Source organism: Scardinius erythrophthalmus (genome assembly GCF_964197995.2).
Source record: "Scardinius erythrophthalmus genome assembly, chromosome: 5".
Classification (NCBI taxonomy): Eukaryota; Metazoa; Chordata; class Actinopteri; order Cypriniformes; family Leuciscidae; genus Scardinius; species Scardinius erythrophthalmus.
Window position 1 is genome coordinate 30,122,568 of NC_138225.1, and position 14,150 is coordinate 30,136,717.

The 14,150-nt window shown below is 37.2% G+C and overlaps 1 protein-coding gene across 1 annotated transcript in view; it reads left to right on the forward strand.

Moving 5' to 3' along the window:
* Window positions 1-1,346: 1,346 nt before the first annotated feature.
* LOC308690369 (post-GPI attachment to proteins factor 6-like) overlaps window positions 1,347-14,150 on the forward strand; it is a gene marked incomplete at both ends in the record, with an annotated part of 83,202 nt that continues 70,398 nt past the window's right edge. The window contains one exon of the mRNA XM_081364771.1: window positions 1,347-1,431. Coding sequence (XP_081220897.1) covers window positions 1,347-1,431 — 85 coding nt within the window. The remainder of the gene's footprint in view (window positions 1,432-14,150) is intronic.

Below are 14,150 nucleotides of genomic sequence, written 5' to 3' on the forward strand. Positions count from 1 at the left end.
TACCTGGCACTGCTGATCAGTGATGTGGAAGGAGCGACACCTTGCGGTGAAAGCATGAAGGCTGTGATTGAGAGAAGTGATGATCATCAGTGCACCTGAGTCTGACTAGCAACATTAGACTTGTTTGTGGCATCGGTATGCATAAGTCAAGATGTATTGCATTCAAATAATTTATTAAATAATAATTAAAATCTCCGTGGAAACAATTGTGCCAAGAAGATGTCCAACACTTCTAAGTTGTGGTCTTAATAAAGAAAACAGCCTATAAATGTAAGTAAATTTCACCCATCGACCGCTTCAGTTTTTTAACTGTTGTCATACAGTATTAGTTTTACAAAACGTTTCCCTGACGAAATGTAAGTTTGGTGGCATATTATTTAGGCTACCTTGTAAACGTAGTTTTATCAGTGATGGACAGTTTCCGATGCAATCACAAAAAAAAAAAACAACAAAAAAAAAAAACCGCGTTTACAATGGCTTTTTAAACACTATTCAAAATAAATTCATGATTCAGGCAGCTGAGGCCCATTTGTGTTTCGAAACATGGTTGTTTAAGCTCGTTTCTTGCTGGCACTGATCCAGGCTGGCCAAGCGGGTAGACCAGCTAGAAGAACCAGCATTACCAGCTGGTCACAGCAGCTTCCAGCTGTTCAAGCTGATTTTTTTGTCGTTTCTTCTCCAACTTCACCGAGAGATGTTTGTTTCAGTCTGCGGCCAATAGATGGCAGTATTGCCCTCCGTCTTCGACAGGGTGACAGGTTCAACGAAATCTAACGAACATTATCTCAAATTTATCCGTATTTCATTACTGCAAAATAATATCCCTTTCTGTTTAGCTTCGAACTAGTAAAAATAAATAACGCTATAGTGACAATTCAAGTCAAGAAAATAAATAAAAGCAAAATAATTACGTTTAACCGACGCATTTTCTCATAGGCTAGCCGAAATGATTTCATCCAGATGTTGTAAATGAAATTAATTAAATTACAGCCATAAAAAGGTTTCTTGGAAAATAAGTGCACGGAGCACCATAGCCGTAACTTGTTTCTTGAGGAAGTAAACTTGAAATGCTGCTCATTTGTCGGACAAACTGCTCATGTCTCCTACCAGGACAGAGCGAGACGCCAGTCCCTTTGACCGACGTTCTCATCCGCCAATCAATTGAATGGATGTGTGGCGAACCTCCAATCGCTGCAGAGATGGGGCGGGGCTTTCTCGGAATAGCCTCTTCGCTATTACGTCATGCGCGAACAGCTGGTCCGTTGCAAGAGCTGAAAATGTGGACAAGCGTAGCGATATAAAAATCGCGTCCGTGCCGTCGGGGCGTAAACAGTCAGTTTATCACGATGTGGTGGCTGGAAGGGTTTAGGTCGGGGATGGGCCGCCTGGAGATCCTGTTGCTTGTTTACACCTTGCTCTGCTCTCTCGGAGGTGAGTCGATCAGTGAGGGTTGAAGTGAGATCTCTATCTTGATGCAGTGGAGCTGTCCTTTGTGCTGGTGCTGAACTATTCTGCACTGAATGGCTTGGCCGTAGCCTACATCACATTCAATGCTAGTGCACTTTGGCCACACAGCAGGTGGAATGCGTTTCTGGTGTCTTATTTATTTTATGCTTTAATGTTGTCCTAGGCACATCCCCGAGGATAGAGCACAGACTACAGTGTGTGCTACATTCTTGAGGAGCTTCGCGCGAGAAGTGGATGCTTCTTTATGTCTAGCAAGACTTATATCGTAGTATAATCTCGGGCTAAACTGAGAGCAAAGTAGCCTATGTATTATGTTCCGTATCGAACCGCACTTTATTGCCTTGAATCCCTAGTGTATGCTGGCTTATATTGTTTTAACTCCGTAGCCAATAAGCAGTTTTAGTTTAGCGTGATTCCCATAGTATCAGCATCACTTGCCTTCGGGAAATATGTAGGCCAATTATCCAATTATTGCTTTTTAATGTCAGCGTGCAAGTCTCGAGACTTACCTCTAGTCATCAAACGCTCGATAGCGCTAGAAGAGCGCCGAGTTGTTTCTTGTTTATCTCGAGATGCATTTGTAGATCGCATCGATAAGGAAGTAAATCTGGCTGCCAGAGCAAGACAATACCTGAAAGCGCATCTGATGGATGCTGTGCTGCTTTACTGTCAGCTGTACTTGAGCTCCGAGACGGACTTCACGGACTTGCTGTGCTTGAGGAATAACTGGCACTGTGGTCTCGTTTGTCTTCTGTACTCTATTTTTACTCCGTTCCATTATACATGCAGAATAATTGTTTGATTACGCACAGTAGCACACATCACAAACTTAAAATATTTGCTGGTTCATTTTGGAAACCTGACAAGCTTAGCGTGCAGTTGTTTGTTTGGAAAAATTGGTGAAATAGCTTGTATTTATATATGCACTGTAAAATGTTTTCATCATTATTATAACACTTTTTTTTTCCATCCACAGATTCTGTAATTTTTCATTTATAACTAATAAGACGAATACATATTGGGTCCTTGTTACATGTAGTAATAACAGTAAATTATGCATAATTACATGCAACTAACCCTCAACCAAATCCTAATCCTACCCTAACCTTATAGTAAGTACATGTTGTTAGTTGATATTACTCAGTACTTAAATATATACTGTAACAATGACACCTTCAAATAAAGTGTAACCCCACTTTGATTTTTATTGGTTGCAATTAACGTTAAGTTTTAGATTTGATATACATTTACCGTGAGCATTATTATTTTGAAGTGGCGATTCTTTTAACTTTTTGACCTTATACAGAAATTTTTGAATCTTGAATTTGCACTCTTTATTTTGTACAAAACATGTGCGACGAGGAGGGTTGTCTATTGGGGAAAATGTTTTCCATTTCCACTGAATACATTTTTCTTTTTTTTTTTTTCTTTTTGTGTGTGTCTACTTTACGTACTGCTGACGAGATTCATAATGCAGGAGCAATTCATAAACATCACTTGATTAACAGGGCACCGAACACATTGCAAGGTGATCCGCCACAGTCACAGGACTTGGCTGCGCACTCGCATTGATCACAGTATTGACAAGCCGCAGGAACGGAGTGATGCTCTGAGGCTAGCACAAAGGAGCAAGACCAATGAGCCATCCAGTCTCATGGGAGAACAATTCAGAGCAGACCAAAGAAAACAGTTCAATGTGACAGACATAGACAAAGAGCAGGGCTGTGACTCAGTGAGCGAGAGAAGAGACTTTCAGCTTACCGATTGTGCCTCTGTCTTAGTTGTTCGTTCTGGAATCACTCACACCTCTTAATGTTTTGACTTAGTTCGATCTTACCCTATTTTTATCTGTTACTGTCAAGATGGGATTTGCTGGGACAAAAGCATGAAATCTATCTATCTATCTATCTATCTATCTATCTATCTATCTATCTATCTATCTATCTATCTATCTATCTATCTATCTATCTATCTATCTATCTATCTATCTATCTACAGTGTTTGTTTGTGTGAAAAACCTTTTAGTATTTCGAATGTGATAGTGACTTTTATGTCAAAACGAGGCATGCTTGCGAGATCCCATTATGCTGAGACTTGACCCGTGAAGGGAAGCTTTGCACTGAGTGCTAGTACATTACTTAACACTCACATTTACTGTTTAAGTAGGTGACGTGTTATTATTGAACTGAACTGAAGCTAAACATATGAGGATGACAGCCGTGGCTGTGGCTCATCTGTATCAGCAGTTTAGATGTGGAAGATTTTTTTTCCTGTTGTGAAACCAATAGCCTAATTGTGATAAAACTGGATAGTTTGGACTGTGGATTTCTTATCGGTTTTTAGATTGGTTTATAATTTAAGATTTATGAGTAATATAGAGTAGAAAAAAATTCTGTGGTTAACATTATTTGAAGAGACTTACGTGTTTTGCATCATGTCTGAATTATGAAGCTGCTGCCGGGTTTCTAAATGTATATGTTTCTAAACAAAAAACTAAAACTGACACAAGGATGTGATAATCATTGTGCTCCTTATGTAGCAATTTGCTTGTAACTTACATTTTTGAAGCACACAACAATATGTGTCCCTGGATCACAAAACCAGTCACATGTCACCCGGGTATATTTGTGGCAATAGCCAACAATATATTGTCTGGGTCAAAGTGATCCATTTTTCTTTTATGCCAAATTATCATTAGGATATTAAGTCAAGATCATGGTCCATGAAGATATCTTGTAAATTTCCTACCGTAAATATATAAAACATTTATTTTTGTGAGTGAATGCAGCACAATAGTGAACATAAATGGACAGCTTTAAAGATTTTTAGATTTTTTTGCACCCTCAGATTCCAGATGTTCAAATAGTTATCTCGGCCAAATATTATCCTTTCCTAACAAACCATAGATCAATGGATTATGCATATATCTCAATTTAAAAAAAATGACCCATGTGACTGGTTTTGTGGTCCAGGGTCACACATTCAAAACGTTTAGAAAAATTTTAGCACATTTTTTAGCAAAGTTCTTAAATAGTTTGCCTGTTTGACTATTGTTTGTTGCTTTAAAAATACTTTGGTTTGCCATGAAAATAGCCATTGATGATACAAATAAAAAATAAAAATTTTAAATTCACTAGAGGTATTTTATGTCTCTTCAAATAACCACAGACCAAATTTCACTCAGAAATCCAAAGAGCTATTCCGCAAACCCTTAGGAATTTTCTGAGGGAACCCATTGCTATTCTACTCTACTCTGCTATACTCTACTTCTCAAATAAACGCCATCTCTTCTGTACCTCTGTGTGAGGCCTTACTTTATATAGACAATCATTTTTTATGAATGTGAAATAATAACCCACAAAGTCTCCACATCCTTGCTTTAGTTACACTCCTGTGCAGCGTAAACCTGGGTTTCATCAGCTGTCCCTTTGCAGCAACGCATATCACCTTTACTCGCGTACAAGTCTGAAATCAATTAAAACACTGCAAGATGAACGGCGCCACAACAAACCCGCAGGGAGATTTAGGGCTTCATTACTTTGCTCAGTCCGCTGAATGCGCGTCACTGCTCTCTGATTGATGCGACGCCATCGCATAATTCAATATGCACCGCACCGAGCTGCTAATCTCAAAGTCTCCGGTAACTAATGGAAATCTGCTTTTGTGATGTCTAAATTGTTGTGCACTGTCAAAAAGGTCTTCAGATGGTTGAGCCATGTTGCATCCAAACTGTGGGAAAATCTTACAGTCGGTGATAAAGAAATAAAGATGAGGAAAGAAAGCATTTATAAATAATATATGGAGCCCTGGATAAATTCTTAAAGTTTTTACAGATGGAAACCTTCTAGCTTCCTAGATCTGTTCCTCAAGATCTTATGTTTGGGGCATCCTTGTGGCTTCCTCCTTTATTGAGAAAAATAATTCATAATGTCCTAAGGTCTGTTGCATTTTATATAATGAATGCTTCTCAAATTCTTCTTGCTTTGCCAGAAAAATAGCTAGGAGAACAACAATAATCATCTAGCTAACTTCTGAATGAAAGGGCACAAAAATCAAGGAAATTAAAGGAAAATATGCAGTTGTTAATTGGCACAACCAGACAAAGAACAAAACAAGCTCTCTGAAATTGTATTACATAAAAATGCCTTAGAAAGATCTATGAATATGGTCACACATAATGAGTGATTTCACTCTTTCTTAAATCCTGAAATTATTTGTGTATTCTTGAAAACTGCAGTAATACTAATATCTTTTGTGCTTAACACAGCATACAAAAAGCAGAGATTATTGAATCAAGTTCAAGATTTTTATGACTCAGAATGTGCTCTACCACGACCAATTCGTACGAGTGAGTAGGTGACGAATTTGTACGATTTGTCTAAACCCCAGTGATGGGTAGGTTTAGGGGTGGGGTCAGGGGTAGTTCATTCGTACGAATTCATACGAATTGGGAAACTTTAACAAAAATCGTACAAATTCGTACGAGTGAGGTTGTATGAATTTGTACGAATTAGCCACCTCGTAAAACGCGTAAGAAGATCGGGTTGGCTCTAGTAGCCTGTTATAGGGATATGGAGCTATTTCTACCTAATGTGACCCTTAAAAATTAATTGCATTGGTGTATGAGTAAACTGATGCAGTCAGTTTAAATAATTTAGTAAAAAAAAAAAAAAAAAACGTGTTTGCTAATTGCTAATTGATTATGCCAAAACATTTTTTTTAATTAATTCATCCATCACAGAAAGTATAATCATATGATATAAGACCAATAAGCGAACATATTTGTTGTATTTAATATTCAAAACCAGCAGAAAATGTACTGTGTTCATGTGACTAAGTCATAATGTAGATTCTTTTAACTTTCTGCTCTCTTTTTTGTTGTTGTTGCTTATAACCTTAGTCACACTAAGTGCCAATAAGGTGCGGAACAAAACCTGGTGCTAAAACCAAGATATTTCCCAGGGTCACTAAAAGACTTCAATCGAAAATGAACTTTCCAATTCTACTTAGCAAGGATGAGTCATTATGAATGAATCATCATGGTGGGATAATTCACATTTTTAAGCCCTGTTAATCAAGTGATGTTTATGATTTGCTTCTGCATTATGAATCTCGTCAGCAGTAAGTAAAGTAGACACACACAAATAAAAAAAGAAAAAAAAAGAAAAATGTATTCAGTGGAAATGGAAAACATTTTCCCCAATAGACAACCCTCCTCGTTGCACATGTTTTGTACAAAATAAACTATTTTTTCTTTTTCTTTTCCCAGTTTGTTTTAGAAACCTATGAAATAGCTTGCGGACCTAAAGATCAGTCTGACTGTGAAAATAATATTCAGCAATTTCAAAACTAAAGTAGTGCACAAAACATAATTAAAAAAAAATCTTCACCAAGTGGGTGAAATTATGTTGTACAAGTAATGTGGACAATGCAGTCCTGGTGTTTATCTAAAAACAACAACAACAATAAAACAAACATATATATTATATGTATATTATGCAGAGAGAGCAAGAAAACGCTCACTGCTATGACTGTCAGGAAATACAGAAGGTAACTGATGAACCCAAATATGTTCTTGGTTTTAGCTTATTCGTGAAGATGACAGTTTTATCACTTTGATTTTATTATATCTGCATCAGACGCCCTGTTTGTCATTTATTACTGCCAAGCTATATTTACCATGAATCACTTTAAGGATCACAAAAAAAGTCAAAACCAAAATGTAATATAAAGCCGTCCATTAACTGACACTGATGGCACTTTTTCGAGTGACAGCTGAAGTGATTCTAAACGCTTTTGAGCATAACACCAACAAAACGCATATTGAGTAGAGAGGAGGATGGCATTATCAGATTGCATTTGTTTTGAGTGCCACCTTCTGATCCAGCGGCTTTATTCAATTTACACCAGCGATACTCTTCTCGCTGGAATGAGGAGATGTACGGTGCGATGTACACTACACCAGGGTTTGTGTTCTACTCCAGAGGGCTGGTCTGTCATCCTCTGCTTCTCTCTGTGTGATTTTGGCATTAGGGCCACTTTGCTAATTGCACTCGGCTCTGCACATCCGTTCTCTTACTGAGTCACCAACTGCTACCAGGGGAAAAGAGCTCTCTTTCCCTCATCAGAATCTCTTATGCCTTCTTTTTTCAGTCACACTCTTGCTCCCCATGACACTATCCTCCAATTCACGCAGCTTGCTGTGAAAGGTTACCGCGACACATTTCTCTCATCCTCAAGAAAACATTAATTAGCGGAACCGTCTGAAGAGGAAAGTTCTTGTTTCAATTCCGAAAGACTCAAGTTAAAGAGTCAAGTTCAAGTTCTTGATTCGAGTTCAATGGCTTGGAGGAAAAAAGTTGAAAATCATTAAGCAGATCAAATAAAGCTTCAAAAAAGGTTTGCTGCTCCAGAATGGTTTGGTAGTACTTAGCAGTGACACGCTCATCAAGCACAGTAGGGAATGCCATGATATTGCAGCCCAAACCATCACTGATCCACACTGTGCTTCACTCTGGGCAGCAACAATCCGAGGGTGTTAGGCCTCTTTGGGGTTCTCCACACCATCACACCTACGTGGTGTATGCCAACATTACCATGAATACCATAGCTCTCAATACACCACAAAGACTTGCTGTCCTGGTCACAGATGAGCCAGCGTGACGCGCACCAACAATATGTCCTCATTTGAACTCTGATTTGTCTCCTAGTATGTTGTGTGGATTGCAATATTTTATGCATAGCTGTGCATATTCAACCTTCACACTCTTACTGATGGAATGTAAAATCAGTGAAGATTAGCCACCAGGCCACTCATATATAGGCGTGAAACATCCAATACTAGTGGTCAGTGTTTCAGTTTCATTGTCCAACCCCTGTATACTATACTGTATTTTCCTCCTATATTCCTATTTATTGTGAAATTTAAACAAAGTAACCCTTATAGTGTCTACATATTATTTTTTGATTATGTATTTTATTCATATGTATTTATAATTATTGCATTCTAGTGGTGAGGAATTTGGAATCTTTACAAGTATACCAGTAAATGCATTTAATACAATGACTATTCACAATCTAGTTTTCAGCCATTTGTTCACTTTGGCCAATTATTTGTTGGTTTAAATCAAGAATTTATATGGTTGCACCATCTGATGACTATCAGTTGTGCCACCTGACAACATTAATAATGACTGGGGATATGCTAATTATCTGACACCCCCCCCCCCCCCCCCGTTTCAATTACATATAAAAATAAATAAATAAATAAATAAATACAAGTCTTTTAGTCAACAGTCTCTATTGAAGTAAAAGTATTAAATTGATCAAAAACAAAATAAATCCCGTAACATCACATTTGGTTACAGTGCAATAGATTGTTTAGAATACACTGTAATAATTGATTGTGATGGACAACAAAGTCGTGTTTTATATTGATACAAAAAAAAATGATCAGCTTAAGTCAGTTAAAATATCAAAAATGCATTCATCAAAATGTTAAAAACATTAAATGCATAGCAACTTTAATGGAACACTGTATAATAACTGATAAAGATTAATCACCTCTCTTTTCTTTCTGCAAGATGCTTCTCTTGCAGCCGGATCATTTTTAATGCTCTTCCTGTCGTGCTGAGTTCTCTTTAACTACCATGTACTAACATTTAAATGAATCACTTGATACAATGCACTTATTGTGTACATATACAAGTTTTACTTTGTACTTTTAAAAAAATGCCTGCATATTACAGTACATCTGTAATTAATTTCTGTATTGGCATCTGTTGACCCTTTGCCCCTTAAATATTAACCCACCCTTAAACCTACTCAAACGTGTACCTTACTCGTATGAACAAGTACATCAGACCTAACCATTTTTTTGAATGTGTGTAAATAGTATAGACACTTAATATTAAGTGTGACCGATTTTCCTTTACTTGATATGATAATGCATCTAAAATTATTGATCTTATTATCATGAAAATAATTGAAAATGTAAAACATATTTAAATTAAAACTACATTTTAGAACAATCTTAGCTTAAATTAATTATTTATTTAGCTTAATTCTTCTTATTATTATTATTTCATATAGGGGCATTCATTGCAGTTGCACCACCTGACTTTGAACAGGCTCCTACTTGGATGCCTGTATTACTTTTTGCTTATATTGCATACATATATTTTTTAAATACAATAAATAAGTTTATGATAAAATAGCAGTTTCCTAGTTTTAGATTGGTTGTACCACAGACATGGAAAGTGTACCAGCCTACACATACTTGAAAGTAGCTGATTTTATCAGTATTTGAGAGATATCTACAAACGTTTTCTCCTCTAGATTCCGCATTAACATGATTACTGTTATTACCTTATCAATTCACAATAAAAGAGCCATGTTTGCAGTTGTCCCATCCTGACATTTGAGAATATACAAATTCCTGGACAAAAGCTTTAACAGCTTTAAACTTTAATCTCAACAGCTTTAAAACTACTTATACATATATAAAAATTGTTTATATGAAAGGTTTCAAGATTCACAAGATTTTCTTATTATTAAAACACCATTTTAAATAGTTTTCTTAGTCTGTTCATTTGCACATCCGGTTGCTCCACCTGATATTTTGTGGGTTTAAGATACCAAAACTTAAAATAATATGTATTATTTGAATGTACTGAAAATGAATTCAAACTAGATACTATTATAAAGGGATACATCTCATGAATTTATCAAATTATTTTAAAAGGAAAGAATTCACTTGGACACAAAAATATGCACGTCGTGTCATTGATCCGAGCAGCTTTGCCTTTCTGTTATACAGAAAATTCAGTGCGTACCGAAATTTACGATTTGTGTAAGCTGGGTTTTTTGGGATTCCTCTTTCCGTTCTTCATGTTTCAGATGAGAAGGATTGATGGGAATTAGGAGAGATCAGGGCCATTAGGAACACTAATCCACATGTAATCCAGCTCCATCCTAACTAAAGTTTCCTCTGGGATATTGTGATACTCTTGGTGGGGAAGAACCACCTGCTTTTGGTCTACATAAGAGAGATGGACATTTTGACATAGTGTGTGTGAACATTAAAGGGATAGTTACCCCCCCAAAAAAGAAAAATCTGTCATCATTTACTCACCATCAAACCTGTTTGACTTTTTCTTCTGAGAAAAGTGGGGGTCATTACATAGTATTGTGCAAGCAGCCACATGAAAATAAGTCTTTATTAATCAATCATTTATTAATCAAGCCCCTGCAATTATAATTGATCTGAAAAGGAATTAAAGTTGTTAGTGTTTTACTGACACTAGTGTTATTTTCAATTGGAAACTGCAGTGAATTCTGTTTTTGGAGTTTTGCAAAAATGTAGGTAGAGGTGCATTTTTCCAATGAGCCAAGGTCAAAACCAGGCCCTGTCACTTTTTCCATTAGGATATCTATGGACCATACTTTATATCTTCTCTCGAAATAGCGAGAGAGGAAGCAAGAGAGAGCGTAAATATGAATGCTGAGAAAGTGACAAGGACAGGAGAGAGAAATGGAGAGAGACGAAAGCGAGAGCGTGAGGCTGACAGCTGCTTTGCCTGTGGCCATCCAGAGCGGCTGGTGTGCTGAGAGGCCTGACAGATAAAATTGCGGACGGATAGTCTGGATGCTGAGAGGAGGGGAACGAGTTACAGGGAGAAAGGAAAAGCAGAGAACTTTTCTGCTGTGTCTGCTAGCGCAGTAGCAACGTCATCCATCATCCCTCTTATTATCATTAATTATTATCAACGCACCAGAGGCCCATTTACATCAAGCTCACAGAGGCAGAGAGGGGATTCCTACACACACAGAGTTGCTGCAGCCTGTCTGTGTGTCTCTGTGTGTGTGTGTGGGCGTCTTTTTTGTGTCTGCCAAGGGTGTTGAGCTTATTTCCAACAGACCTAGTCTGGGCAGTGACATCTCTTGAGTGTGGTATTTTCGGCTTTTTCTTTTTTGATTGCTTATGCAATGCCCAAGTGTCACAGGGATTTTTTTGCTGTTCCCTTTTAAAAGGGCAAGTCATAATGGCTGAAATGGCCCAACAATGAATTGGCTTTGATGGGCAGACATGCAATTTATGGGCAGACATGCAATATAAATATACATTTTATTGCTGCCATTGTCATGATTACAGATCTGTCTTTTGGGCAAATTTCAGCAATTGTGCAGGCTTTGCTGGTTTTTATTCACCAATCTTAATATTTTTATTATGTATATTTTATTCATGATTATCAGTTCCAATTAATTGCCAACATTTCATATCCATGCAAACTAACGTTCAAAAGTTTGGGGTCTGTGGGATTTTTTCTTTTTTTAACTCACCAAGGATGCATTTATTTTATCAAAATAATGTAAAACAGCAATATTGTGAATTATTATTATTATTATTATTATTTTCTATTTGAATATATATTTTTCAATGCAGTTTATTCCTGTGTCGGCAAAGCTGAATTTTCAGCAGCCATTACTCCAATCTTCAGTGTCACATGATCCTTTAGAAGTCATTCTAAATCATTCTAATATTAATATTTGGTGTTTTCAAGACGCAGTTCATATTATTGTCAGTGTTAAGACCGTGATACATTTTTTCAGGTCAATTAAATCAAGATTTGTAGTTCAGTAAAAGGAGATTGGTACATGCAGACCCGCAATATAAATGTGTTTTATTGCTGTAATATAGTACCAGTCATAATGATTACAGATGAGATATTTGCATATATCTCATTTTGGGAAACTTTTGAGTATATTAAAAATATAGTTCATATAGTACATTCCCTGCTGCAAAAATCCTAAAGTGGTTAGCTGGTCTCTTAGCCTGCTTAAACTGGTTAGAATTGTCTGTTTTAATGGTTTTAGAAAGGTGGTGCAGGCACTTTTAATCTGTTCAGTATGGAAGACCAGCTGGTTAAACCAGCTTTGCCAGGCCGGGCAACCATCCATAGACCAGCTTAACACCAACTTAGCCAAGTTGAGCTAAGACTAGTAAACCTCCTTAGGCTGGTTCTCTCGAAGTCATGAATTCCCTTTTGCTAAAAGCATTTTTGTTTTTTGTAAACCTCTTTTTGATAGGAGGTACAGTATACAGGTATTCCTTTTAAAAACAGTCAGTACAAGATCAAAAGTCTTATTCGCCACGCAGTTTTTTTAACATTTGTATATCCTCTTCTGCGTGCCTAAAAGCAGAACCAACCACACTTCTGAACCTGTGCTGTCTGTTTGCACTGCTGCCGTGGGTCTTTATTCAGCAGAAGATGCTTTGAATGATTCATGACCTAAAGTAAGCTACTGGGGGCATCTGGGCATGAGGAAACTCCCCTTAGGAGGTCTGCCTGTGTCAAAGGAAGGCAAAAGAGGAAATCAATAGGGGAAGATTTTTTTCAGACTCTGAGCATTGGCTGCATCAGAGAGTGACTCAAAATCACCTAATCGCTGCAATGCACAGTTTATTGGTATTGAAATTGTAGCGTAGATTCATTTTTGATAGTTTTCCCTTTTATTGTGTTAAAGAAATATTCCGGGTTCAGCTCAGTCGAGACTCGAGAGCACTTGTTGATTGATTCATAAGCATTAAAATACTGCTTCGAAAGTATAGCCACAAGATGTAAATGTGTTGTGTGTTAACATGATTTTACTGCGAAACAAATCACTTAATAGACTTCTTCTAAACTTTGTTATGACAATGTGACAACTATAAAAATTATTTAAAGGCTTTACAGCTCAGAAAATACACAAGTTTTAACAGGAGATTTATTGTAAGTGCTTTCCATTTCACCATTCACTTTAATTGTAAGTGCCTCACAAATGGAGAAACCTCAATTTGTACCTTTTTAAAATATATATATATATATATATATATATATATATATATATTTGTTGTAGTCAACATTATGCCACAAATGCTGTCAAGTGAGCTAAACTGAGCTGGTACTGAGCCTGTTTTTTTTAATAGCATTTAAATATTGAATGATTGAAGTGCTTGGGTATTTTTGCGTCCTTTGCTAGTCCCACAATCTTCAATCAGTCAAAATGACCTGCACTCAGCACACACTCAGAGCCGCACGACCCAGCGGGCAAGCAGTTCTCCAAACTCTAGGCCTCTCTGAGTGCCCTCTCAATTGTTCATACCAGATCCTACATCTCCATTTTCACCCTTGCTAACATTAATATTAAAAGCTCACATCTTCTTTATTACAGTCTTTCACCTTTCAGCAAGGCCACACCGAACTCTCAACGCAGCCCTGCCAAGAAGCTGAAATTGGCTCTCGGTCTTTGCCCTGGGTCCTGTCAGGTGCAATATGCCAAACGCCAGAGACAAGGCTTCATTTTTGGCAGCTGTAAATGGGCCTGGCAGGCCTGGTCTTTTTAAAGGTTTGATGGATGAAGAGTGAACATGAATATACATATATATATATTTTTTTGAACTGTAAGCTAGCACCCGAAACAATGCTTGTTTAGAAGGCAATTAGCATACCTCAGCTGAGGGGAAGTGTTCTGCTGAGTGCCAGTGTGCTATTTTGGATTGATGCCTTGCCAATGTCACGCTGGTGGCCTTTTCATGTAATATATTTGTTCTTTAATAGATTACAGTTGTTTGAGTCAGCCATTCGTATGAAACCCCCCCCTGACATTTGCATGTTTTTCAAGCTGAAATGTGTATCAAATAA